General features: G+C 59.0%; 1 protein-coding gene across 1 annotated transcript in view; it reads left to right on the forward strand.

The window, feature by feature from the left end:
• CASZ1 (castor zinc finger 1) overlaps positions 1-25,410 on the forward strand; it is a 103,855-nt gene that overhangs the window by 59,989 nt on the left and 18,456 nt on the right. The window contains exon 4 of the mRNA XM_029948556.1: positions 334-372. Coding sequence (XP_029804416.1) covers positions 357-372 — 16 coding nt within the window. The 5' untranslated portion in view covers positions 334-356. The remainder of the gene's footprint in view (positions 1-333; positions 373-25,410) is intronic.

The raw sequence follows: 25,410 nt of genomic DNA on the forward strand, positions 1-25,410 counted from the left end.
GGGAGCGCCCCTCGGCCTCGAGGGCCGCCCGGGCCCCCCGACCCGGGCCGCGTCTATAAATAGTTTCTCTTTTAGTTTAATAAACTCGAGAGCAGAGCGGAGCCGCTCCGAGTGTGCAATGCCGGAGCGTGAGAGCGAGCGGGGAGGGAGGGAGAAACTTTCGCTCTCCCTCCCGGGCCCCCCTGTCAGTGCTCGCCGGGTCCCGGGGACTGGTCCGGCCCTCGCTGGGGGGTGCGGCGAGCGGAGGGGGGCGGGAGGGGGCCGGCGGGGGGCACCGCGAGAGACTAAACAGATGTTTTTTCTTTTCTCTTCTGTTTTTGGCGTTCCTCGAAGAGTTTGGGACCAAGGAGAGGAGAATGGATCTCGGTACAGGTACCGGCGGTGGGAACCGGCGGAGGCTCTTTCGCTTTTCTTTCGGTTCTTTTACGGAAGTTATTATTTTTAGCCCAATGAGGTAGCAGCTGAGCAGGGGGTGGGGGCTGGCCTGGAGAGGGTCCGGCGCCCGCTGCGCTGCTCGCCCTGGTTTCTGGATTGCGAGGCTTCTGATGATATTATTGTTATTATTTGCTACTTGCTTAGTGACTGTGACTAATTTGATACTTGTCATTATGAAAGAACGAAGGGGAGAGGGAGCTGGGGGGCACCCAGAGAGAGGATTTAGGGGTTTTTTGTGGGGGTTTTTGTTCTCCGTGTTTTTTGAGTGATCCGTGGTGTGTGTGTGTGTGTGTGTGTGTGTGTTTCTTTTTCCCCTGCAAAGATCTCTCTGTGTCAGGCTATGGGGTGTGTGTTTTTATTTTTTTAGTTGGGGGGGTGGTTTAGTTTTTGAAAGCAGCGTCCTGTTGGGAAAGGTGGTTAGTCTGGTTTCGGGGCGACTGTCTCAAGGTAAAGGAATTTAATTTATTTGGGACAAGGCTGTGTCGGATGATCAGGCTGCTTATTATGGCTAATGAGTATTTTTCACCTGAGAATCCGTGGGATGCGGCGGCTGTTATCAGTTCAAAGTGAGGGACCCAGGACGCTCTCCCATCCCCCCCTTTTCGCTCCCCCCCCAAGAGGGGGACACCGGACAAACTGCTAAATTTGGATTCTGGATTTTGGAGGGCCTAGTATGGTGTGAAAGCTAGGGTTCCAGTAGCATGATGCTGGCCTGGGGTGGTTTATCCTGATGTTTTGGAGCTTTTTCTTGGTTTTAATCTAAGTTTTTCAATATCTCTCTTCTCTTTTCATCTCGGGTTCCAACCTGAGCCCAGAGTGAGGTTTACCATAAGTTACTCAGGCTTTCAGCTAGCCCTCTCTGTTGAAACTCTATTTTGACCAGGACCCTCAGATCCTAGCCTGACAAAAGCCACTGTCCTCTTCCTAAATGGTTTTTAAAGAAGTCCGTGGTAAACAGGTTGAAAATTCATTGAGGCTGAACTCTGAACCCTTGTGTTTGATTTATAGAAGAATAGGTGGCTCTTAGGGTTGTTATTTATAATGGGCCCAAGTTCATGGCATTGCCCCTTGGGACCCATGAGCTGACACTTGACCTTCTGAGGTCAAAGGGGAGTAGGCAGAGAGGGCAGGAGGCAGCAAGGGGGGCAGACAGGGCCAGTGACATGGTGACCAGCTTTGGGAAGTGGGCGTGTTTGTGGGGAGAGGGTGGCTCAGAGTTTGTGACTCCAGCCAGCCAGGTGTGATCTCTGGTAGTCAGATTCGGAGGTCCTTGGGACCTCCAGTGCCCAGGAAGGGTGTGACACCCCCTGCTGGGCAAAGTGGTGAAGGTGTCTGAGGCCACTTCTGCCACCCTGCCCCTCCCTGGCCTCCCCCACCACTGTAACCAGGTGTCTGAGCACCTCCTTCTCCTGGGCCACACCTCCTTTCTTCAGAAAGAGGGCCCGCACCCAACCCAGCCAAGAGGCAGCCCTTACAGACCGCCGCAGTTGGCACCACCCCCTACCTGGGGCGGAGGAGCCTCTGCTTGTGGGCGGGCACAGTGAACCCAGGCATTACTCAGCTGGAAGGCCGACTCTCCCCATCTTCCTCCTTCTAACCTGGATGCCAACCGGAGCTAGCGTCCATCCTCGGGCCCTACCAGTCCCTTTCAGTGTGCTATGGGCGCAGGACTCTGGAAAGTCCTTCTGGAGGGTGTTCTCTACTGGAGAGAGAGCCTCCTGGGCTTGTGGGTGGCAGGGCCTCTTGTAGTGTCTCTCCTGAACCTTAGGGGGAGACCTGCTTACCCGGGCATTCCAGGGACAGCGTCTGGAAACTTCCTAGAAGCTAGAAGAGCCACTGAGGTGGACTGGCCTCTCCTTATAGCTGGAGCCGGCTCCTCGAGCACAACGCAGGCCTGGCCTCTGGCCACTCAGTGAGGGGAGGTCAGGGTGTCAGAGTTCTGTTTCCTGGAGGAGTCATCTGGTGATACCGCCCCCCCCCCCCCAGCCTTTTCTTCGAACTTGGAAGTTTCACTGAATTTCAGAACTTCAGAAGAAAAGCACCTTTTTCCCTGTTCACAGAAAAAGGGAAGCAGGTGGGAACTCTGAGATCCCCTCTGAGCCCATCTCTGGGCCGACTCCATGCTCATCTTCCATCGACATCTGGAAAGTTCTCCTCCTGGACATAGCTATAGCCAGAGGCCTTATCGCTGGCCAGGGCTCATTGCTGGTGCTGTGCGGGACTCTCTTCTTGGGGGTGTGGGGGAGGGACCACAGACACCTTCCACCGAGGGCCTGTCTGGCACAGTAAAAGGCTGGAGGTGCAGGCCCCAAAGAGTTGCTGGCTCCAGGGACCCTCTAAGCATTGGGTTGTAGGGTGGCATCATCTCCAGCCTGGGACAGGTCCAGTCCTGAAGCGCTCTGACCATAAGTCATTCAGTGGTGGGAGAGCCAAAGCTTCTCAGGAGGGGACAACAGGACCTCAAGATCCTCAGGGAACATGTGGACCCCTATCCCCCCACCATAGTTCAGCCAAGGGCTGGATCAATCTGGACGTCTTTAGCAATAAAAAATGCCGATGTCGTCCTAATTCACCAGGCCCCGAGATGACAGCAAATTTACATTTTTTAATTAAACTAGCAGCCAGTTTTTATGAGAGGGGGTTGGGTTATGCAAATCAAATGGTTGTGTACGGAAGATTAGGAGAGTTTGGGAATAAATTCCACAAATGCTAATAAAAAAAAAAAAGGAAAGGGAAAGAGAGGAGGGAGGGAGAAGAGAGAGGAAGAGAGGAGGACATAGTTCCATTAGGCCCTTTTAGAGTGATTTCCCTGGGGGAGGGAGCCGGGCAGGGGAGGGGCAGGGGATGGAGCTTTCAGACACAGGTAAATCCATCCTGCAGTTGGGAAGCTCCCCAGCCCGGGCTTAGGCCCCCCTGGGCTGATTGCTAGGCTCCCTGACAAGTCTGGAGGCAGGGGCAAAACAGCTGTGAGGCAGCAGCAGCAGAGCTTTGAGAAGGACCTTGCCCTTGATTCTCCGGGGTCTGGTTGTCACTGCCCCGCTTTCCCCAGGGGGAGCATGAGAAGAAGAGGAGAGGCTGTCCAGGGCCAGAGCTGTCCATCAGGATCCAGGCTAGGCTCTGCCAGGTAGAGGGCCTAATAGGCAAGAGAGCGAGTTCAAGGGGATGCCACAGACTGTACAGAGGGCTGGAGAGGGCCAGCACCACCCATTTGGTGCCATGGCTTTAGCCCTGTTGTCAGGGTGAGCCAGTGGGAGGAAGCTTGCTGAGCAGAGCTGCTGCTCTTGCCCTGGGATGAGCTCTGCTGGAACCCCAGACCCCCGCAACACACACGCACATGCACGCACGCACGCGCACACACACACCCCACCCACCACCACAGCAGCCCGGCCCTGGCCCAGCTGCAGAGAAAGCCCAGGCAGGTTGCCCTCGATTTTCCTTCCTCAAGCCTTTATTTGGCCAGATACACCCACTCGACCAGTCTAAGCTGGGGCCAGTCCCTGCAGTCAGGTTGGGCACCGGTTTTGCCAGTCCGCTGCGGGGGGTGGGTGCTTCAGTGCCATCTTGGCAGGAAGGAGCCGTCAGGGCCAAGGACAGAATGGGCTGTCTCGGAAGTAGCGAGTTTCCTGGTACCATTCAAACAGAGGCTGGCTGTGACGTTTGCTGGGACTTCAGCATCAGATGACCTTTAAGTCTCCGGCTTTCCAGCTCCCAACTTGATTTTGCCAGGCAGGTTCAGTCCTGGGGGGAAGGGTTGAGTGGACGAGGTGAGAAGCACATCACCTGGGCCCAGTCTTTGGAGGAAGGCATTTGAGACAGGCACCTCTGGACCGTGAAGTGGCCCTTGACCCAGCCCTGGTCTGAGCTGTAAGACGTCAAAGCTGATCTCAGGATGAAAGTCCTGGCAGGGCCGTTCTCCTGTAAGAGGATTCAGAGGCAGCAAGGGCCAATCTGGAAGGATTCCTGGAGGCGCCCCACCCCGGGCCCTTTTTGGGGGACCAGCCAGGAGAACCCATTGGCTCTTCTACCCAAGAAGGGCACTGGGGCAGTTAGTCAGAGCTCTGTGTGGCCTCGCCATTGCTCCCGATGTTTCCCCACCCCCCATGGCCAGGGGAGCTGGCTGAGTTGCAGTTGGGTTTTTATGATGGAAAAATAAAATAAATGGAGGCACCTTTGGAGGGCTGAGTCACGCAGCAGCATCTCCTCATTAAAGCTGCTGCCCCGGCGCAGGTCCCTGGGCTGGGGATTGGGTGGGGCCCTGGAAGCCGCTGGGCGCCGACTCCTCTGCCCGGACCCTGCCAGGTTAGTGGTGCGCCTGCCCCGCCAGCAGCCTCCTCTGGCTGGCCCACCGTTCTTAGAGGGACCGGGTCGCTTCTCCGCCCCTAGGGCCTCAAGGCTTGTCCTTTACCGCTGCCCGTTCTGAGCTGGTTTTTAAGCCTTCACCACCCCGGCTGCTGCCACATCTCTTCCTCTTTCTCCTCCTTTTCCTTTTCCGTCTCCTCCTCTTCATCTTTTGGGAGGGAGGAGAAGGAAGTTGCTCTGCAGTAATTCCAGCCTGTGAGTCCCCAAAGCAAGTGGTTGCCGGGCCGGGGTAGAGCAGGGGGAGCAGGAGAAGGGCTGGTGGTCCCAGGGTGCAGACAAGGGTCTTCTTCACTTGGACGAATTGTGACAGGTGGCAGCTTGGTGGCCCCACATTCACCCCTCTTGCTGCCTGACCATGGCATCCTCACATGCCACATTCGCCAGGATGTAGTGTCCCCCATCTGGGAAGAGACCCCACGTGGGGGTGAGGTCGATGAGTCAGTGTTTGGTGTGCCCACCATAGTCGCTGCAGAACCGAAGGCCGCCTGGTCCTTCCCTGGTTTCCGGGACCTGCCTGGTGGAGGGGGACAGGTGTGCTTATCTGTCACATGGGGCAGAGGAGCACAGGGTAGAGAGCGCAGGAACTCTGGGAAGGGGCAGCCTTGGAACTTGGTAAAGGATGGGAGGTATTGGGACTGATGCGGACGGATGTTCCCTGCACCCCCCCACACCTTTTAGACTTCCACGTGGCCTTTGTCTCTCCTGCCTTGTACTCCTCACCACCACTCCCAACAGAACTCCTGCTTGCCATTGTGCAGCCACCTTCTGCCCTTTCTGTCCAGGCGCCCAGCTCCCTAAAGCAGGCCCTCCTGCCTGCCTTGCCCCCTCCTCCTTGCAGGCCTCATACCCACTCGGTCCTGGGAAGAGATAAGAACTAAGAGGCTGGCTGGAGGCCTGCATATCCGAGGATCTGGTCACACCCTCAGCAGTAGTGTGGCCAGGTGGCCCTCCGGCTTCTGTACCCTGATCCCTAGGAGATCAAGGCCAGGAACCTGCTTGCTTCTGCTACTCTGGCTCCTAATGGCAACCGTTGGAGTTAGCTCTGTGTTGACATCTCCCAGCGCTTGGAACAGGGCTAGTTTTGCACCTTCCCGCTGTTAGGGCTGGTAGAATTGATGGATTGATGTGCCTCTTCGCCAAGTGCCTCCCAGCTTAGTGGGGGCAGCAGGAGGCGGGCAGGAGACATTGGCGGATTCCCTTGGGACCTGGGTTTTAGCTCCTTGAAAGCTTTCTACAGCCTGGCTTACAGGAAGGAGTGGGGCTGGGATTAGGGGTGACATAAAGGGGGCACGTGATAAAGATGGGCATCGTGTGGCTAGATGGGGGACCTGCCTTAGCTACTTGCTGACTGTGGCTTGGGCCTGGGAGGGTCTTGGCACACGCAGCCTGCTACCTTGTGGGAGACAAGAGGGTGGTCTGGGACTCTCCTGTGCTTCCTCCTCTGCCCATCTCCATGTGCCCTCAAGCAGACCTCATGCAGCATGTCCATCCTCTCCAGGTCCTGTTCCCAGTCCCAGGACCCCTGCAGCCAGTGCCGGAAAGAGCCTTGGGACCCTTGCCCCCTGGCATGGGGCTTGGGCTCCTCCTGAGCTGGCTGTGGTTCTTAGGGCTTCCCACAGGCTACCCCCGGGGCGGGGCTATTCTGGCCCCTCAGTCTGCCGTAGGCTCTGGGCTGCCGAGACTCTTCTGAAAGCCAAGAGGGCCATCCGTGTCACCTCCTGGCCTGAGGCCAGGGCACTGCCTGGCTTCTGCGGGGAGCAGGCTGGAGGAGGGGTAGGGACACATTTTGTGTCTCCAAAGACCAGGGGTTACCAAAGGAAACCTTCTCGAGTTAAGCTTTGGCCTGCATTGGCCTTTTCTTCCAGGGCTTTCTCCATGAACTCAGGGGACCCCTGGGAGGGAAGAGGGAACGCGCTGATGAGAATAGGAGGTACAGTACCCAGGAGTACATTCTCCCTGGCTAAGATTGTCCCCTCCCTCTAGACCAGGGCCTGCCTCCCTGCCACCGCTCGACCCAAGAGCCCCAGGCCCCAGCAAGGCTGGTGGGCTGCAACCAGGGAGGGACTGGCCAGATGCCGCACCACCCAGCAGGGGGCGCCCTGGCATATCTGCCCCACTTGCAGGGATGGGGAAGCTCGTCCACCGGTCTGGTCCAAGCCTTCTGGCCGGGGGCTGGGGGGAGGGGAAGCTTCCCCTTCCCCTCCAGAGGTTCCTCGGCAGAGTTTGTTTTGCCAGGGTGACCTGTTTAATCATCTCATTTTCTGGTGGCCGTTTATTCCTCGTTTCCACGGTTACGGCCCCATTAAGGGGAGAAGCAATAAGGCAGCGAGTCAAACAGGTAATAAAAACATTAAAGCCCATGTGCACCGAGGGAGGGCGGGTGGGTGGGAAGGGGGCTCAGTGAGGTGAGACGGCCCTGGGAGACGCGGAGGTAAGAGGCCACCGGCCTTGTCCTCCAGAGGCCACCACGCAGGCTCCTGGCTCCTGCACCCCTTTTCCTGGGCCGCACCCTCTGGGGGCCAAGACCCAGTCTAGCTTCGCACCATCCCCAGCCCTCGGTGCCCTGGCAACAGGCTGTATGTTGGGAAGTAAAACAGGAAGGAGAGCCGTGAGAGTTGACAAAAGACTCCCCCAGGACTCTGCCTGCCGGTCGTGCAGTCTGGTCACAGGCCTCACCTCACTCACCCTCACCCGGTGGGGGGTGGGGGATGATTTCTGACATTGTTTTGAGCTCTAGAACTTTTTTTCTGCCAACTTTATCAGAAGGCATATTTGTGGTGAGTGCTGCTAACAGGGCCAGTCTGGTGAGTAAATACTCCTGGTGTGGACAGCCCTGTGACCTTGAGAAGGAAGCGCACGGCAGGGGGGCCAAGGGCAAGGGGGTGTAGGGAAAGGAGACCAAGTGGCCCCTGTGCTGTTGTTAGGGGCCGTCCTAGGAAGGGCTGAGGGGGCCGAAGCGCTTGGCTTTGTCACTGACCGTCTCTTCCCGGCAGTGTGGTCTGTCTCAAGCTCTAGTGACACTTGGCTCGGGCTCGGGTGTGTGCCTTTTCCTGCTGGGGGACTGGGCCACGAGCCCTTGGTGTTGCACTCACAGAGGAGTTTCTGGCAGGTTCTCCCATGGGCTCCATAGAGATGCTGCCCTCCCTTCCTTTCGGAGATGGAAGCTGAAAGGAAAGTCAGCCTCTTGCCAAGCCCGCCTGAGCCCAGGGGCACGTGCCTTCTTCCCTAGGGGCCTCCTGAGTGTCCCCAGCCCTCGGCGTGGCCCTGAAGATTGGCAAGTGAGCAGACGGTCAGTGGGGCTGGCTGAGAGGGGAGAGGGAGAGACGGAGGGCTCCTGGGCCAGGCAGAGCGGGCTCCGGCAGGAGTTGGCCGTGCGAAGCAAGCTTGAGCCCGTTTCCGCTGCCAGGGAGCCTCGGGGCAGTGGCTCAGAGAGAAGAGCAGAAGTCCGTTTTGGGGGTGCCTCTGGGTGAGGAGCCCCTACTTTCTCCCCACTGCCTGCCCCCCAGTGCTCTGATCCTTTGCAAATGCACCAAGGTCTGTGTCTCCAATTATTAAATTTCAAAGTTGATTTCTGACTAGAGAGAGAGAGAGAAAGAGAGGAAGGTCTGGGAAATGGGGGAAGCCCTCTGGCTGGGAAGTGTGTCTTGGGAACGGACCTAGATGAGTTAATATTCCGATCAAACAATTAAAAATAGAAAATGCTCCCGTGGCACCAGCTGCTGGGGCTTTTCAGCAACTGTCACCAGCAGGTTCATGGGGCAGGTGGTGCTGGAAAGGCGTTTTTCCACAAACGGCAAATATCCAAGATTACAGCGTGCCCCCCACTTCCCTCCCAGGACCCAGGACAGGTGTCTGGGGGCTCCTGGCTCCCCCTGAACTCCCCTCGGGGGCCTGGAGCCAAGGGTCTGTGCAGTTTCAGGGCTGCCCTTCTCCGCTCCAGGGCCCGGTCGCGGTGGTGAAGTCATCGCCAGATGCCTTGTTAATTGCTTTAAGAATCTAACTTAAAATAAGATGAAAACTTATATTCCTGGGTGAGGAGTAATTTCCCATCGAACAGTAAATTAATGGAGGGGTTATACCAGGGGGCCTGGCCAGGAGGCCATGCTCATCTGATAAATCCAGGTGGCTTGGGCAAAACAGATCTAGACCCAGGGCAGGGGGGCTCCCCTAAGCCTCAGGCCAGGCCCCGCACCCTGGCTCCTCAGGGTCTCTGCTGTGGCCTGCTGAGTTGAGAGGACCCGTTCCACGTGTACTCAAGGTCCCTGTCAAAGACGGGGACCCACTTTTCAAAACCCCCAGGTGGGAAAGTCTCGATCCGATGCGCCTCAGGCATGAGAAGGTCCCGTGTGGTCAGGTCACCCGGGAGACAGAGCACGTCTCGTGATGCCCAAGAGAACAGTTTCAGGAGCACTTTGTAGCAGTCACACTGTCGTCACCAGCATGGTGGCCAGCTGCCCCAGTCCACCCAGGACCAGAAAGACCCGCGTCCCTTAACCCCTCAGTTCTGGAGGCGGGTGGATGGACTGATCGACATGGCCCCTCCCTCAGGGTCTGGGAGAGCCCAGACACCTCGTGGACTAGAACAGTCTCTGTCCAGGGTGGGTGACTTAACAGCCAGCTCCGCCTCAGGCACCCAGCTCCGCGGGCCGCTGCGTTCTGCTGGGTGCGCGTGAACCTCAATGGGCATGACACACTCCTTCCCAGGCCCTGCCCGAAAACCTCTGCTAGACACAGGAAAGGACTCGAACCTGTGTACCCCCCTCCATGCCCCACCCCTTCAACACTGAGCCCTTCCCCCTCCGGAGAGGATGGGGCTCAACAAGCAGGATCATAAGAGCACCCATGAGTTTATTGAGTACTTCCTTATGAGACATTCAGAGAACGCCACATTTAGGATCCCATTTCTCCTGTTGGTTCCCTGGGAGAAAGATTTCACAGGTGGGGACATGGGAGGCCCAGAGACGCCAACGGGGGTGTTCCCAAACACAAGGAGCAGGGCAGCCTCCCATGGGGAAGAGGAACTCTCTGGAGAACCATGCCAATGGCAGCCCTGTCCTGGATGTTTACTGTGCCACCTGGCCCGCAGCCCCAGACGTCTCTGGGCCCCACCTGTATCCCACCTCTAGCACGGGGACACGTCCCGGGGCCTACCCTGCAGAATAAGACGCGCTCCTTGTTGCGGTTGTATTCTGAGGTTTTTTGGAGGAAGCGTCCCCTAGAGACATTCATTCTTGCTCATCTCCCGAGGAAGGGGCCTTCCCATCTGTTTGCAGGGACTAATTCAAGGGGGCTTGGAACACATTCTGACTTGTCTCTTTGACGAAATGGAAATGAACAGACTGGACACAGGGCCCTTCAGGAAGAGAGTCGAAATGAATGGGTGTTCTCCTAGGAGACAGGTTGGCAGACGTGTGACCGTCGATGAGTTTCTGTGTAGGCATAGACTCTGCTGGAGGGGCCGATCGGGTCGTGGCCCCTGTTCTCTGGGAGACCCCAGCAGCTCGACTCGGGGGTGTAGGGCGCCACTGGCCCTGATTGCTTCGAGACGTAACGGGGCCTCCTTGGAAACTACACAGGATAAACTTGCTGCTTTACAGACAGCCGTGCCCGCTTGGGGATTGAGCCCGGGGCCCGTGCCGAGTGCGGCAGGTGGAAGGACCCAGCTCCTTTCTTGGCGTTGACCACGCTGCTTCGAGAGGTAGGGTGCAGCCAGGTGTTCTTGGGAAGACTGGGGATGCTTGAGTGGCCTCTTGCCACCCTCCCACCGCACCCCCACCCCCACCCCAGAGGAAGGAATTATGGGGCAGTAGGGCTGAGAATTCCTAGTCTAAACAACTTGGAAAGCATGCTCCAAGAGGGAGCCAAGCCAGAACCGTGGATGGTGTGATCCTGGCTTGTAACTACAAGGACAGTGGCTGTGAATGCCCCATGTTATGTGGCAGTCGCTATTCAAGCAGACAGATTGGTAAACTCGAGGCCGCAGCGATCTGAGCAGGCCGCCCTCTGTTCATCTTCTCTCAGCCCCAGGGTGCGGGAGCCAGGGCGGCTTAGAATGGACAGCCAGCCAGCCAGCCCTAGAAAGCCAGGTAGAAGGAGCAGGAGACAAGTAAGCAGCCTGGGAGCACCCTGGCCCCTGGCAGGAGGATGCGGCCTCTTGCTTGGACCATCTGGGGGGGGGGGGCCTCTCCCTGGCCTGCCTGGTAGGAAGGGTCATTTGGGTGCTCCTGGGAGGCCTTCCAACGGTGGTGAATGGAGCTCCTCCCTGGAGACCCCGAGGCAGGGCCAAGAGCCCGGAGAAGGAGACGGGGATGTTTTCTGTTTCTGAGTCCCTCGGGGGCCCCAGGGCAGATTGAGACAGGCTCCTTGCAGGGAAGGTGTTAACAAACAGCAGGTGATTAAACATGACAAGCGGTGACATTTCTGTGCAGGGTTCTCAGTCCCGGCAATGCCAAGAATGAAGCTATAAACCCTGACATTTTGTGTTATGCACTGAGAGGTTTTTAATAGACCTCTCTCCCTCTTCCCCAGTCAACTTCTACCCTCGTCACCCCACCCCCCGGTGCAGCCGCTGCCCCCACGGACACCTCCTGCCTGCCCGCTCAGCCTGGCCCTAGGAGCCTTCTGGGCCCTCGGGTTCCTGCACCTCTACAGGCCTGTGGCCAGGCCTCCCAGCTCTCCCACTGCCCCCCACAGCCTCTCCCTTCACTTTGATCTCTCCCCGCCTCAGCCTTCACTCCCTTCTCCTTTTTTTGGGCCCTGATCTCACAGCCTCACCCTTTGCTGCGCTGTCCCAGTTGCTTGCAACGGCAGGTGGCTGTCCCCCATGCCCTCTTTATGTTAAGAACGTTTTCAGACAGACTCGATAGGGGGTGTAGGGACGTGGTAGGGCTTGGGATGGGATTCCCCTCCGCCCCCCATCTTTTTTCAATTTCCTTTTCTCCTTTTTGGGACAGAGACAGGAGGTGGAGGGAGAGAAATGTACCACAATACAAACAGTTGCTGGGTTTTTTCTGAAAGGGCCTGGCCGGCAACAGTTGTTCCTCTCCCAGGGAAATGTTGGAACAACTGGGGCCTCTTTTGTTCTCCAGGCAGAGAGAGCCCTGCGAAGGGCATTTGGAGGTGAGCCTGAGGCCCCACAGGGTCAGAGGCCCAAGAGCTTTGGCCTCAGTCGCACCGAAGGGAGGAAAGGTTCCTAGAGCTCCACAGGGCCGGCTTGGGACCGGAGTCAGGCCACACCCCCGGATCCCGGCTCTTCCCCTAATGAACTCGAGAAGCACTTAGTTTTCTGTATTCATTCAGTAAATATTTATTGGGTCAGGCGCTCTGCTAAAACAGTAGTCCTATCCTACGGGTCCTGCAGTCTAGGGACATAGAAGGGTAATTAAACAAGTTACTACAGAAGTGCCACCACATGGAGCAGGGTGTCAGGAGAGGACGAGGAAGGGGCCCTACAGTGCGTGGTGATCTCGGAGGGCTTCCAGGAGGGAATAAAATTTCAGCTGAGACCTCTGAAGGGTGCATGGGGCCGGGGTGGGGGAGCTGTGCCGGCCCCCGGGCTGTTCTCCTTCCAGCCCTGGGGTAACTGGCCCAGAACTCGCTCTTCCAGCCACCGTTCTACCAATTCACCCCGTCTGTGCCAGGCCTGGTGCTTGGGGGCAGAGCAGGAACGCTGCTCAGCCCTGTCCCTGTGGGAGGGGCAGCGGCCAGGAAGTCAGCAGGTGCCAGTGAGAACTGGGATCCCTCCTGCCTCCTAGACTCACTTCAGAGGGGGCAGGAGGGAAGGTGCAGACGTGTGCAGAGGACAGCACTGCAGTCGGAGCTGGAACCCCGGGGGCCCAGCTGGGACGGCTGCATGTCTGTGTGTCTGCTCACTGCCCCTCTTTACCTCCTGCACCTGCTGGCCTCCCAGGCTGGGGCCTGGGCTCCAGAAAGTCCTCCTGGAGCTCACAGCTGGCCTACCTCCTGCGCCTCCAGTGGTGTGTGGAATGGCCCAGTGCTGGTGTGCCTTCCCCATCAGACTCTGAGCCCTCTGCCACCTGAAACCATCCTCCCTGGGGCCCTGGGGCCCCGCCAGACCCTGGGAAATGTATGCCTAAGGGTACTTGAGATATATTTGAAAAATTCACCCGGCCCCCAGAAGAAGAAGACATGAGCTAACCCTTAGAGCAAGACCAGTGAGAAGAAGCCTGTAGACAGGCCAGTGGGCCCCTGGTGTCCCAGAGGCCGGACTCTGGAGGCCCAGGTCCACCCACCCAGAGTGGCCTCACACCTTGGAGTCCTTCAGCCCTAGCAGTGGGCCAGCCCTAAGGCCTGCTGCCGAGGAGGCCTCCGCAAGCCTTCAGAGTGCTTCCTTCCCCACCTGCCTCTGCCTCTGCCCAGAAGTCCAACCCAGAACATCCTGTCTTCAGACCTGTTTTCTGAGGAGGACCAGCTTAGCTTCATGTCCCCATTAAAGGGTCCAGGGCAGATTTCAGCCATGACTCCCCTTCCCCAGCCCATCCCAATCCTGCCCTTCTTGCCAGATTTGGCCTGGGTCCCATAATGCTACCCTATGTCCTCTGCTTCTCAGAGTCCAGCCAAGACCCCAGGAAGGACCCAGAGGCTCAGGCGTCCTGGGCCTTTGGCAGCTGAGAGGGAGGAAGCAGGCAGAAATGGGAGGGGAGGGGAGTCCCAGAGTCAGGACTTGGCCCCCTGCCCCTGTAGATCCGGAGCCAGGTTTTACCGTAATCCCTACATCCTGTTGCAGATCCTTAATCAGCTGGAGCCCAGGTTGGGCTGGACCCCGTGGTGACACTCGGGGCTGTAGCCTGGAAAACCTGAAGTGGAGCTTCCGGAGTTGAGGTTGGGGGCTGTGAGGAGGAGGCAGGTGGAAGGGAGGAGGGGAGCACCAGTGCGGGCACAGGATGTGGACAGGGCCCAGACCGGCCACCCACCCGCCCCGGGCTGGGGGCGAGGGAGCAGCTGTTGCAGGCTGGGGACGGAGGGGACGTGAGAGGGTGAGGAGGGGCCCACGTGAGGCCCCCTGGAGAACACCAGAGTCTAGAGTCCATGGGGGTTGCTGCAGTGCCTCTTAGCACCCTTGAGACAGCTGGCCCTGGAGTCGCTCAGATAGGGAGCAAGGACCCCAGTCCTGAAACAGCGGAGAGGGGACACTGGGTGACGTTAGTTCCAGGGATCTATGCTGACCAGGGCCCAGGTACAAGCCCCTGGCAGGGCAGGGGCTCTGTTTCCTGAGGACGGGCGAGTCAGAGGACCCAGCACTGTCTGCTCTGGGCTTGGATAGCCAGGAGGCTAGGCTCATCACGGGGGCAGCAGGGGCGCCTTAGCAGGGAAGCAGGGTCCCAGGATCTGCCACTCCTCTAGCCGGGAGCAAGCCGGCCCTGGTTGTCCAGCCTAGCTTGGCAGGCCCTGCCTGAGTCAGGGGAAGAGCTGGGGGCAGGGGGGAGTGCACCCCTGCTGGACCTCAACTCTATCACCCCCAGGGGCAGTGGTGGAGGAGAGTTGGGGGGGGGCGGTGATGCACAGGCCAGAGACAGCCACAGAGCGCAGGCCAGGAGTGGGCTGGCTGGCAGCGGGCGGGCAGACGGGCGTCTGTCCTGCCAGGGGCCCAGGCTGGCTATGCAGACAGCCTCTTTTCTATATGGAAATGAAGAATTTAGGCTAATGGAGCTCAACCATCTCTAATTTTGCGATGGCAGGAGGATTTTGATTGAAAGTAATTAAGCAAGCTAGCTGTAAAATTAATTAAAGCAAAAGGGGGGGATTTTTTATTGGATTGGATAGCGATATAGCGTCTGTCAGGCGGGGGACGGATGGGGGTGACCTGAATCCTCTGCCCTCCCCCCTCCCACTCGGGACGTTTATGTCACTTTAATCTCCTTACAGCGGCTGCTGTGCATTTGTTTGAAATAATCAAGGAAATATGGTCAGAAATTGTCAGCTTTCAGATCTAATTTACCTGACGGCCCCTGCGCGAGCCGGCGCGGCCCAGGGAGTGAGCGTGCGTGAGCGGGCGGGGGAGCCTGAGTGGGCACAGAGGACACCAGCTTCTCCAGCCCCCTCCCCAGCCCTAGGCCCCCTCCCAGGGCAAGGGGAGGTGCATCCCAGGCCTGTGGGCACCTCCCAGAGACAGGCCCCCACCCCACCCACCTGCTGCCTCCCCCTTGAGCCCTAACCAGCTTTGGGTTTAGGGCTATAGGATCAGGGAGGTGACGGTAATTCCTTACTCCAGATGGCTGACAACTGCTAAACCCCTCCACCAGGGCCACAGTTTTAAAAATACTCCTAAATTAGTCCCCTCATGTCTTTGGCGTCCTTAGCAAGGGGATTGTGGAGATGGGCTGGCTATGGGGTGAGGTGGGAGTGGTGAGCGTCAACCCTAGCACTTCTCTGCCACCTGCTGCCAGTCCCCACCCTCTCTCCTGGAGGTTCCTCTCTCCCAGGCCCTTCCTCTAATCCCTGTCTCCCCTTCACCACACAACTTCTAAGTTCTGGGGATCTCAGTCTCTGCAAGAGGAAGGTCCCCTCCCTCCGATACATCTGCACCCCCACCCCACCCCCGTGCGCCCAGGCATGCCCTCCCTCCACTGGTCACCCACCCACATGTCCTGCCCCTTTCCAGTGCGTGAGCCAAGGCCACAGAGAGCCGGACTCTACTTTTGCTTCCCTTAGAGAGCTGGGAGCCCCAATTCCACACTCTGCACCCTGGAGGTGCTGGTTCAGAGCCCCTTGGGGTCCTTGGCCGGGTGGGCCAGTGTGGGGTTGAAGCTTTTACATCAGGGAACCCTTGTGGTATTTGGGGCCACTGGGCCCCAGAACACCCCCCTGGGATGTAGAAAGTCCCCCTTGTAAAGCACAGATGTGTAGCAGTTTGATCTGCTGGTCGTGGGAGGGCCAAGATGGGGAGTTGGGGCTCTGGATTTGTCTGGTCCTAACAAGTTAGTGACCTGGGCTTCCAACGAGCCTCAACCTCTTGAGCTCCAGGCCCTCCAGTTGTAAAGTTCTGTGCAAAAGCTCTGACAGCTCTCCCCTGGGGCTCCCTGTGCAGCCAGAGCTCCTTGCCATGTGCGGGGGAGGGGGGGCGGGGGGGGGGGGGGGGGGGGGGGGGGGGGGGGGGGGGGGGGGGGGGGGGGGGGGGGGGGGAAGGTGGAAGGTTCTAGAAACAGGGCAGATTAGGATGGACAGCCTGCTCCCGGTTTGCCCATGTTAGCGAGCACCTGTTAAAAGCCCTCTCTCCGCACCTGCCCCCCCCCTTCCACCAGTCCTTATCCTAACCCAGATTGCGTCTCCCCGCTCTCACCCCAGCTTTGCTACTGGGTGCCTCAGGGGGCCTCCTCCAGCAGCAAGGGGGGTTAAGTCCCTGGCTTCCTTCCAGGCTGGCTCCTGAGCAGAGCAGCTGGGGGTGGGGAGCGGGGGAAGCGTCGCCTGCCCCCTGCCCCTTGAGCTCCCTCTGCCTGACCCTCCACTCTCCTCTTGCCATGAGTCACTCATCTTGGGGCGGGAGGTGGAGCCCCAAAGAAGGCTGCCCAGGAAAGGGGGGCGGAGAGAGCTGCTGGCTCTTCTCCATATCTTCAGGGCAAAGTTCTTCGTGCCCAGAGCCCAGGCGGCACTGAGGTCATCTGGGCCCAGCACTCTCCTGGCTGTGCCTGCAGGAACTTGGTGAGAGGCAGTGGCATGGCCAGGCACCACGGGGGCCAGCCAGAGCCAGAGTCCCTGCCCTTCGCGCCTGCCAGGTGCCCAGGAACCAGATCCCGGGAGACACAGGGCTAGAGGGAGTGCCTGGCCCCAGCCCAGCACCTCACCTCCACATGTGGCTCGCAGCTGCCCACGTCAGCCCCTGCAGTTATGATGTGGAGGAACCAGCCTGGGCACCTGTGCTAGGGACCCAGCGGGGCTGCTCTCCCTGGGCGGGGGGCTGCTTTCTGGGCTTGGTGCTGGTCCAGGCTGCGGGGGGACAGGCACCAAGGTAGATCCCAGGATGGGCCAGGGCGGGCCGGCGCACCTTGTGAGGCACAGGGAGGTGGAGAAGCCTGAGAGAAGGGTAAAGGGTACTCATATGGTTCTCGTGGTGTCCCTGCGTCACCCCTTTGCTCTGCCCTCGTAGGAAGAACCCGCACTGGGGATGCTATTCTCAAAACGACTTTGAGATTGAATCCTATGTGGTGACGAGAGAACTTTGATTCTGCAGCAGCTTCTCCTTGAGGGGCAGGCATAGGCAATGGGTGGGCGGGGGCAGCAAGACTGGCCAAGGGCTTGAGATTCTAAGGTCAGAGACAGAGAGAGAGCCCCCCCTCCCCACAGCACAGCCTGAGATAGCCCAGCCAGGGCCCAGGGAGAGCAGGGAAGTCTGGGAGAGGGAAGAAGCAAGGGCATTTGGGGGCTGGTAAGTCCCAGGCCAGCCCATCGGGACCCGGTGACCACCACCTGGCTGGCGTGCAGTAACACACATGTACTGTGGCTTCCAAGGACTCCCTTGCTCCTCGGCCCCCACGGCTTAGGGGAAAGCAGAGCCTGCTGGCCTCGTTCAAGTGGAGCCTCTCCTCTTTCCGGGGCTTCTCCCCGGCTCTCTGCCTTCCCCTCCAGCCAGGTGTCTGAGCCTCTAGGCTGAGCTCGTACAGAGAGAACCAGAGAGGGTGAAAGATGACTGGCCCAGCTGCCTGAGGCCCCTTGTGAGTGAGGACTCCCACTTGTGGGACCCACACTGACCTAGGTAGCCCCGTGCTTACCCCCTTGAGGTGGGGCCCAGCATGAGTTGGGCCAGCTCATCGCCCCTGCACAGAGGGCAGAGAGCAAGTTCTTTCCCCGGAGTCCTTACTCATGCTTAGTAGTGGCCAGTAGCTTCAGGAGTGTTCTCAGGGGTGTGTGGTGCCCCGGCCACAGGAGCAGGGAGAGGTACCTGCCCGACTGGGAGAGAAGCCCAGAGTGGCTGGGGTCCAGCCCCGGGAGTCATTAACGGCAGGGTCTGGCGATGCCCACACTGCTCCCCCAGCCAGGTCCCGCCGGAGTTGGCTGGATGTGACCCAGGCACTGGGCTGCCGGAAGTGCCTGGGGCCAAGCTGGGCCCTGGCCTGGCGAAGCCTCGGCAGCCCGGCTCGGCGGTTTCCTGCCGGCGTCAGGCCTCTGCTGCTCATATGGCACCCACCCCGCCTCTCGGGATCCTGGTGAGGCTGGTGACTCCACACAGACCCGAATGTGCCCCCCGGACCCCTCTTCCCCTCCCTCCAGTCTGCCTTTGCTTCCTTACCCTTTAGGCCCGCGGCCTCCCTGGCCCCGTCCCGGCCCCGTCCTCCGTCCCCCCTGGCTTCACAGTCGCATTTTGCTGCCAGCACAGGGCACTGAAAATCTGCTGGCACTGCCAAAAACCCTGTGTGCGCTATGACTCCCCAAACATCCCTTTATTTTTATTGTTCTGTTAATTACTGTTTAAACTTTAATAAGTCACTTCGTCAGGAGGGGGGACCTGCCGTGAGCTTTTCTGTGCAAACACGGGCCCGGGAGTGACTCGGGTGTAATATAACCCTTTATGCGATGTGGGAATGTTTAGATTGTAACAGAAACTTGTTATTTTAATGACAGTTGGGGGGGAGATCTGAACACAGAAGAGGAGGAGGGTGGGCTCCCCTTGGGTCCCCACCGAGGACTGGGGCGGCCTGGCCACGGCAGCCATGCTCCCTCTCTGCCACCACCAAGGCCGCTGAGAAGCCATTCCTGGGCTGCCATGGGTCAGGCTTGCCCAGAGGGAGGGAAGCCTCCCAAGAGCTGCTCTGCGATTGGTGGGCCGGAGGGTGTGGGTTTCTCCCCAAAGAGAGAGCTGGGCTCTGTAGGGGGAGGGAGGTGAGGGAAGCAGGACTGAGGATGCCCAGGTCTCAGAGAGGCTGGGCTTCCTGCCCTGCCCGCGCCAACCCCCAGGCCAGGGAGGAAGCAGCCCTTCCACCTCCCAAGGCAGGACCCTGCCCACGGTCACCAGCCAGTAGCAGGGCAGGCTCCCCATGCCGCACACGTCACTCGATGCTATCCCAACAGCCCTGTTCAGATGAGGACACCGAGGCCCAGGGCAGAGACCTAACTTTCTTAAAAGTGGGGGACCAAGTTTCTAATGTCGATTTCTCTGATTTGGAAGCTGTCACAGCACTGGCTGCCCGAGCATGGTGTGGGAGGGCCAGGCACAGCCCCGAGGGGCAGGTCATCCCCCCCCCTGGCCCCCGCAGCCCTTGGGCCCCTCCCCCCCACGCCCATCAGGATGAAGGGCTTGCAAAGTGAATGGGGACATAGAAGCACGGGTGTCCCCAAGTCTGGGCATAGACCACTTGGCCTCTTCCTCACAAGTCCTGGCTCCAGCTTGGGGAGTTGGGGCTTAGGCCCAGGGTCGGGGTAATGGTAACCAGGCTACCCCCTCTCACTCTGGTGCCCTCCGGCCTCTATACCCAGAGGCACTCCTGCCCCAGACCTGCTTCCGGAGCAGGTGACACCTGGACAGAGGGCCTTTCTCCAGCATCTGGGCCTGAGGGTATCCAGGCCAGGTTTTCTAGTCTTTACTTGGTCCCTCAATCCATCCATCTATCCGTCCGTCCATCCATCCATCCACAGAGCTGAACTTCTGCTCTGTGCCAGCACTGGGTGGCAGAAAGGCATGAACCCTGTGCTTGCCCTCAAGGGCCCATGCCTGGTGGGGCTAGAGAAGGAGTGTGGTGGGAGTGCATGACAAGGGGGACTGCCCCCTGGCCTGCCCAGGTGCTCCCAGCTAGCCAAGGTGGAAAATCTCGGTGCCCTGGCTGGGCTGCCCCCCCCACGAGGGCCCCCTCCCTCTGACCTCCTGCGGGCAGGGCCAGAGGTTCAGGCCCGGGCTCCCCTGAGCGCTGAAGGCGAGACCCCCCCAGATGGCGGCGGCGTGGGTCACGAATCGCTGAGGTTTTTCTTTTCCGAGCAGCGCGTTTCCCTAAATTGTCTTTGACTGCGTGCATGGGTAATGAAAGTTTATGCCCTTGTTAGAAGGACAGGCGGCCAGTTCCAGTTAGAACTGGGGCTGTCTCCCTGCCAGCCCCCCGCAGCCCCCCTCCCCGGCAGGAGAGGGAGCAGGAGGAACACAAGTGTGTGTGTGCGTGCGCGCGCGTGCCCGCACACCCCTCCCCGGTGGATGAGAAGGCTGTTAGGGGAAGGGAGAGGGGACAGGGAAAAAAAGAAAAAAAAATTTCCATATTTGTGTAAGTTGCTTTAAAAGCATTTTATCATGTCATAAAAAAGGGAAAGTACTCTCAGAAATTGATCCTCTCCGCCAGCCCATTGGACAGAAGGACGTTGGGATGTTAATGGCCATCCTGCTCCAGGGTGGCTTATTAAAAAATTTATACATAAATGCTTAAAATTGCATAAATTATTTAAAAAAAACCAACAAAGTAAGCAATTTGAATTCCCTCTTTTCCTCCTCTTCGCTTGGTCCCCCTTCTGCGACCCCCCCCATTTTCCGGCCCCTCATCGTGGTCCTCCTGTTCCCAGGGCCCCCCCCGTCCCCCATCCTCGGGGCTCCCCCCCACACCTGCTTCTTCCACTTCCCACCGCACCCCTAGCACCGTCCGCCCTGCCCTCCTCTGGGGTTTCCCAGCCTCACCCGCAAATTAACGAAACGGCCGGCCCACCACCAAACACTCACATGCACACGCACTAATAAAAACACCACTAATAATGCCCCAAATCGCGAAATTAAATATTAAGGCCAGAGGAGGCGGACGTGGAGCGGCACCGCTGCCACCGTAGCCGAACTTGGAGCTGATGAGTGTGTCTCTCACAGGCGTGGAATGTCACCCACACATCCCGGAGACCGGAGTGGGGAGTTTTATGATGGTTTTTCATTGATTTGTTTCCCCAGCGCAGCTGCCGACCTCTATTGAGGGACAAACATAATCAGCACTGACGCAAATTAGATGGTTATTCGTTTTGAAAATTGACAGAAAAACAATAAAAAAGATGAAATGCTCCCAAATCAATAGATATAATGAAATTCAAATAATCCGAGAGATGAGGTCTCCATGGCAACTGATAATGTGGAAAAGAAAACAATTTAATAAAGGACAGACACACTTTGAAAACAGATTGGGCCCAGGGAGGGGGGCGGGCTGGCGGGCGGAGGGCTGGAGCGGGCTGGCGAGTGAAGGATCACTGTCCGTCCCAAGGACACCCGCCATAATTAAGCGAGGCTTTCGGCCCCAGAAAGTGCAGATTCAGGTTTTAATACACAAAATTATTTCAGGAGCAGTGAATCGGAAAGTCGTTTGTAATGACCTTCCTGAGAGGCCCGGGCGCGGGGCATGTTGGAGGCTGGGCGGCCGGGCCGGCTGAGTTATGGCATATTTGTGTTTTTATAGTGCGGAGGGGAGGGGGTGGGGGGGAGGGGGGGAGAAGGTTAAACAGTATTTACAGCTCAGTTGTTTTCAGAGAGGAAAGAGAAATAGAGTTCACGGGAGATGCAGCGGGCAGGCGGGCGGGTGAGCCGGGAGGCCTCCGGGGCGAGGTGGGCCTTCCAGCCTGGGGCTGCCTCGCCTTGTCCTGGGGATCCACAGAGGACACCAAAGAGGCCTATCCTGCTCCAGCAGCTTGGTGTGGCCCAGCTGCTGGGTCCTTCCAGGTCTGGGGCCCCCCTGGGGATGGGGCGGGAGCCTGTGTCTGAGCTCTGTGCACCTCCAGGCCACGCAGACTCCAGTAAAAAGGTGGGGTGTATCCGAGCCTGCTCTGGGCGCTCAGCTCGCCTCAGCACCCTCCCAGGCGGCCGTTCACTCCTTTGCATGGTGCTCCCCTTCTTGAGTCCCGCGTTGTGTCTGGGGCGTGCCCGGCCTCGGGCATGGCTAGTGAAGACCTAGGGACCACAGCATGCCCCGCTCCGGTAGCCCGCACCCCACGGCCTCCCTGCCTCTTTCCTTTGGCTCCCCCTCCCTGCTGAGTGCTCACCTTGGACACGCAGAAGGGGAAAGCTTGGTCCCTTGGGTTTGCAGTGGCAGGGGCCACAGAGAGGGGAGGGGACCAAGCAAAACCCCCCCCAAAGCCCTCAAGAGCCACTTGGGTGGGCAGGGCCGCTCAGGCATGAGAGCCCGGCCCTGGGGGCCCTTTGGAGAGCTCCCCTCCCTCAGGCTCCGACTGCCTTTCGTCCGCAGGAGCCCTGCTGGTGCTCTGTTATGGTGACCGCACTCAGCGTTGCCAGTTTCCGGGCCGTTCTGTATGTGCACGTGTGAATTATAATATGATTGTACAAACACGGAGACGCCCGAGTGTGTGTGCGCGTGCACGGTCTGTGTGTGTGCCGTATGTGTGTGTTTTAAATCTCCCCTGGGTGGTAACTCTTTTTTTCTCCCCTTCCTGTTTGGCTGTGACCTGGGGGAGATTGATAGCCAGCCTGTGCGGTGGATGTTAACAGTTCCCCTGATTTATAGAGTTACTTACGCTAAGTGAGGCCACTTAGACGCGTCTGGATAGTAAACCTTTTAACTGGACTAAAAAATCATAATAAATAAATAAACAAAGGGGGGCAAGTAGGACCCAGCCGCCTGGCCCCCCCACTTCCCGTCTTAGAGCTGTTGGGGACCAGGGGCCCTGGCCGAAAGCCCTGGGGTGCAGCAGCCACCACTCCTACCTGCACGAGCTGGGCGGCCCTTCAGTTCCGAGCTGGGAGGGGAGGGCTCAGGCCCAAGAGAGAAGGACACCCTCTTTTATGGGACAGGTCTTGGCAGGGGTGGGGGTCACGCTGGACGAGATAGGGGAGCGAACTGCTGACACAGAAATCGGCTGGTGGGGGGTGGTGAGGGGACAGGTGGGAAGGATGGTCAGGGAGCTTTGGGGGAGCGCATGGCTCTAGGGACCCTTCCTTGCTTCCCAGACTCGATGTTCCTGTGGCATTTGCACTTCCCCCGCAGTGATTGCACTTCCAGTGACTCGAACGTCTGCCCCCTTGTCTAAATTGAGCTGCCGGTGGTGGTAGGAACAGGGACAGTCTGTCTTGTGCACGTGCTGTCCTCAGGATTGAGCCCAGGGCCTGGCCTATAGAAGGAGCTCAGAGGGTGTGTTGAATGAACACAGACGCATCGCTCGAAAACTGGGGCTTGTGGCCTGTCAAGTTCAAGTTCTGAGGGATGGCAGGGTGGAAACGTCAACATAGCCACCACCCTGATTGCAGGAGGCTGTGGGAGGATGTGTGGGGTGTTAGACCATGGCCTTGGACATCCGAGACCCGTGAGAGTCCGGTTCCGGCACTGACCCTGGGTGACTGTGGGCGATGAGCAACCTCACCAGACTCTGCCTCCTCTTCTGGAAATGGGGACAGGTCAACAGCCTCATGGAGATGTTGGTGGGCGTGGGGGGGTGGGGAGGGGAGGGCCATCACTGAAGTAACGTCCCGAATTGCTCAGCACCGTCTCTGGTACAGGGGAGGTGTTCAGAGGGTGCCGTGGTCCTGTCACTCCGGGCCATGGGACAGGGCAGCCACCAGTGGCCTGGCAGTGTCTGTGGCCCCTGAGCTGCCTGGCAGCAGGCAGGGGGGCCCCAGGGCATCCCTACCCCAGGGGACTGGTGCCTGGCCCCTGGCTCCCCACCTCCTGATATACAGCGGGCATTAGGCCGCCCAAAGGGGACACTGCATCCTTAGGAAGAAATATGTCCTCATTTTTCTTAAACACCGTTTCCACTGAGTGAAATGTTTAGAAGGGACGCACAGGGAGAACTTTATTTCCTACCAGGGAGTTCAGAGCCACCAGGCAGAGCCCATAAAGCACCCGGAGCCTGGTAGCTGACAGGCCGCCCAGCCCCGAAACACATTACTCACAAGTGGGGGGGGGGTGCTGCCAGGCCTGCCCAGCCCCCAGGGACTGCCCCCCCACCCCCGCTGGCAGAACAAGCAACTTTGAGACCCAGGCAGTGGGCACGGGGCACTAGAACCTCCCAACCTCCTTGAGCACAGGCTGCCCGGGGCAGGGGAGGGCCTGCCCCCAACCTGGCAAGGAGGTAGAGCCGTTCCAGCTACCCCTAACCCCTTCATCCCCAGAGATCGGGGACAGGGGGCCCAGGTGCAGTGATGGGAGCCCCCCTGCGCCCCCGTAACTGGCAGGAGCCCTGGCCTTCCCCAGCCGTTGGAGGGAGTGATGAGGTTCCTGCCATAACGGGCCCTTCTCCCGAGGCCCTCCCTTCATTTGATTTCTGAAGCTGGCTGATTTGAATATTTATAAATATCAGTAAATTATTTATTGTAGCAATCTGCTGCACCATTTTACCCATTGCAGTTAACACTTTAGGGGGCTCCGTGTTATGGGAACCAGGAGAGGGAATGAGGAGGAGACAGGGGAGGGAGGCCTGGGACTTCCTAGAGCTCACCCAGAAGCCTTCATCAGGGACACGGTGGCAGCCCCAGCGCCTGGCTGGGCCCGGGGCCCCTGTGAGCCCGGGCTCTGGGGTGTCTGCGCGGCTCAGGGATCAGTTGTCTCTTCTCTCAAATGGGATGATGACATTTTGTGCTTCATGGGGTCATTACGAGGCTTCAGGAGACCACACCTGGAGATGTGCCGGGAAGGCCTGGCTTTTGCCCCTCCTTCCCTCCACCCTGGGCAAGATCTGCTCAGCTTACGCAGGAGAATTCTTTGCAGGGGGTAGGGGGGCTGGCTGAGTTTGGAGCCCTGGGAGAGGAGGTTCGGACCAGGAGAGCTGAGAAGGGGCCGTTTGTTGCTGAGTGGGCAGCCGGACCCCCACAGCCCAGCTCCCCGGCCCCCAGCCTCTCTGGTGTCCCCTCTTTCTTCTGGGCCTGGTCTTGGGATCTTGTGCCTGGATGCGTCCCTCTCAGGGCTCAGCAGCCTTCTGTCAGGTCCTTGCTTGCTAGAATCCTCTCACCTTACCGTCCTGGGGCCCTTCCACTAGCAAGGGGGAAAGATGGGCCATGCCCTCATGCAGTGCCACTGCCTGGGGCTCGCCCCACCGATGCAAAGGCACCGGGGCCCAGAGGCCAGAAGCCAGGAGAGCCCCTAGCCTGGCTGCCTGCACACCGTAGGGATCACTCCTCTCCCCAGTGTCCCTGGCCTGACAGGGCTCACCTCCGCTGCCCCGCCCCTTGCCTCCTTTCTGGAGCCGGGCCCTGGGTAAGCAGTGCAGGAGTCCCCTCTCCTTCCCAAGCCTGCCGCCTGGGCAGTATTGTTCCCAGAGGAAGTGTCCAGTGTAAATAGAGCAGCGGGCAGGCTGGTGGCGGGAAGGAGATGAAAGGGGCAATGACAGGGCCGGGGACGGATGGCTTCCTCCCATTGAGGCCCGGCCACAGCGTTTATATTTTGGGGAAGAAAGTCGGGGAATGTTTACATGGACAGGAGCCTGGGGTCAGACCACGAGGGGGGTAGTCTGTATGTCCCAGTGCCCTGATAGAGGGGGCAGGGAGCAGGACCCCACTGAGTGGGCCGGAAGGCGGATGGGCAGGCAGCTCCAACCTCGGCTCTTTCAGACTCCCCACCCGCTGCCCTAGCCTCTGCCTCCTGCCCTGCACCCCAGGCCCACACGCCTTCTCCACCTCTACCCCTGGGACCGGCAGTAGAGTCAGAGGGAGGGCAACATCTGGAAGGCAGGTGGGCTGGGGCAGAGCAGCAGCTGGAGGGCAGGTGTGGG

This window comes from Suricata suricatta, chromosome 8 (genome assembly GCF_006229205.1).
Source record: "Suricata suricatta isolate VVHF042 chromosome 8, meerkat_22Aug2017_6uvM2_HiC, whole genome shotgun sequence".
NCBI lineage: Eukaryota > Metazoa > Chordata > Mammalia > Carnivora > Herpestidae > Suricata > Suricata suricatta.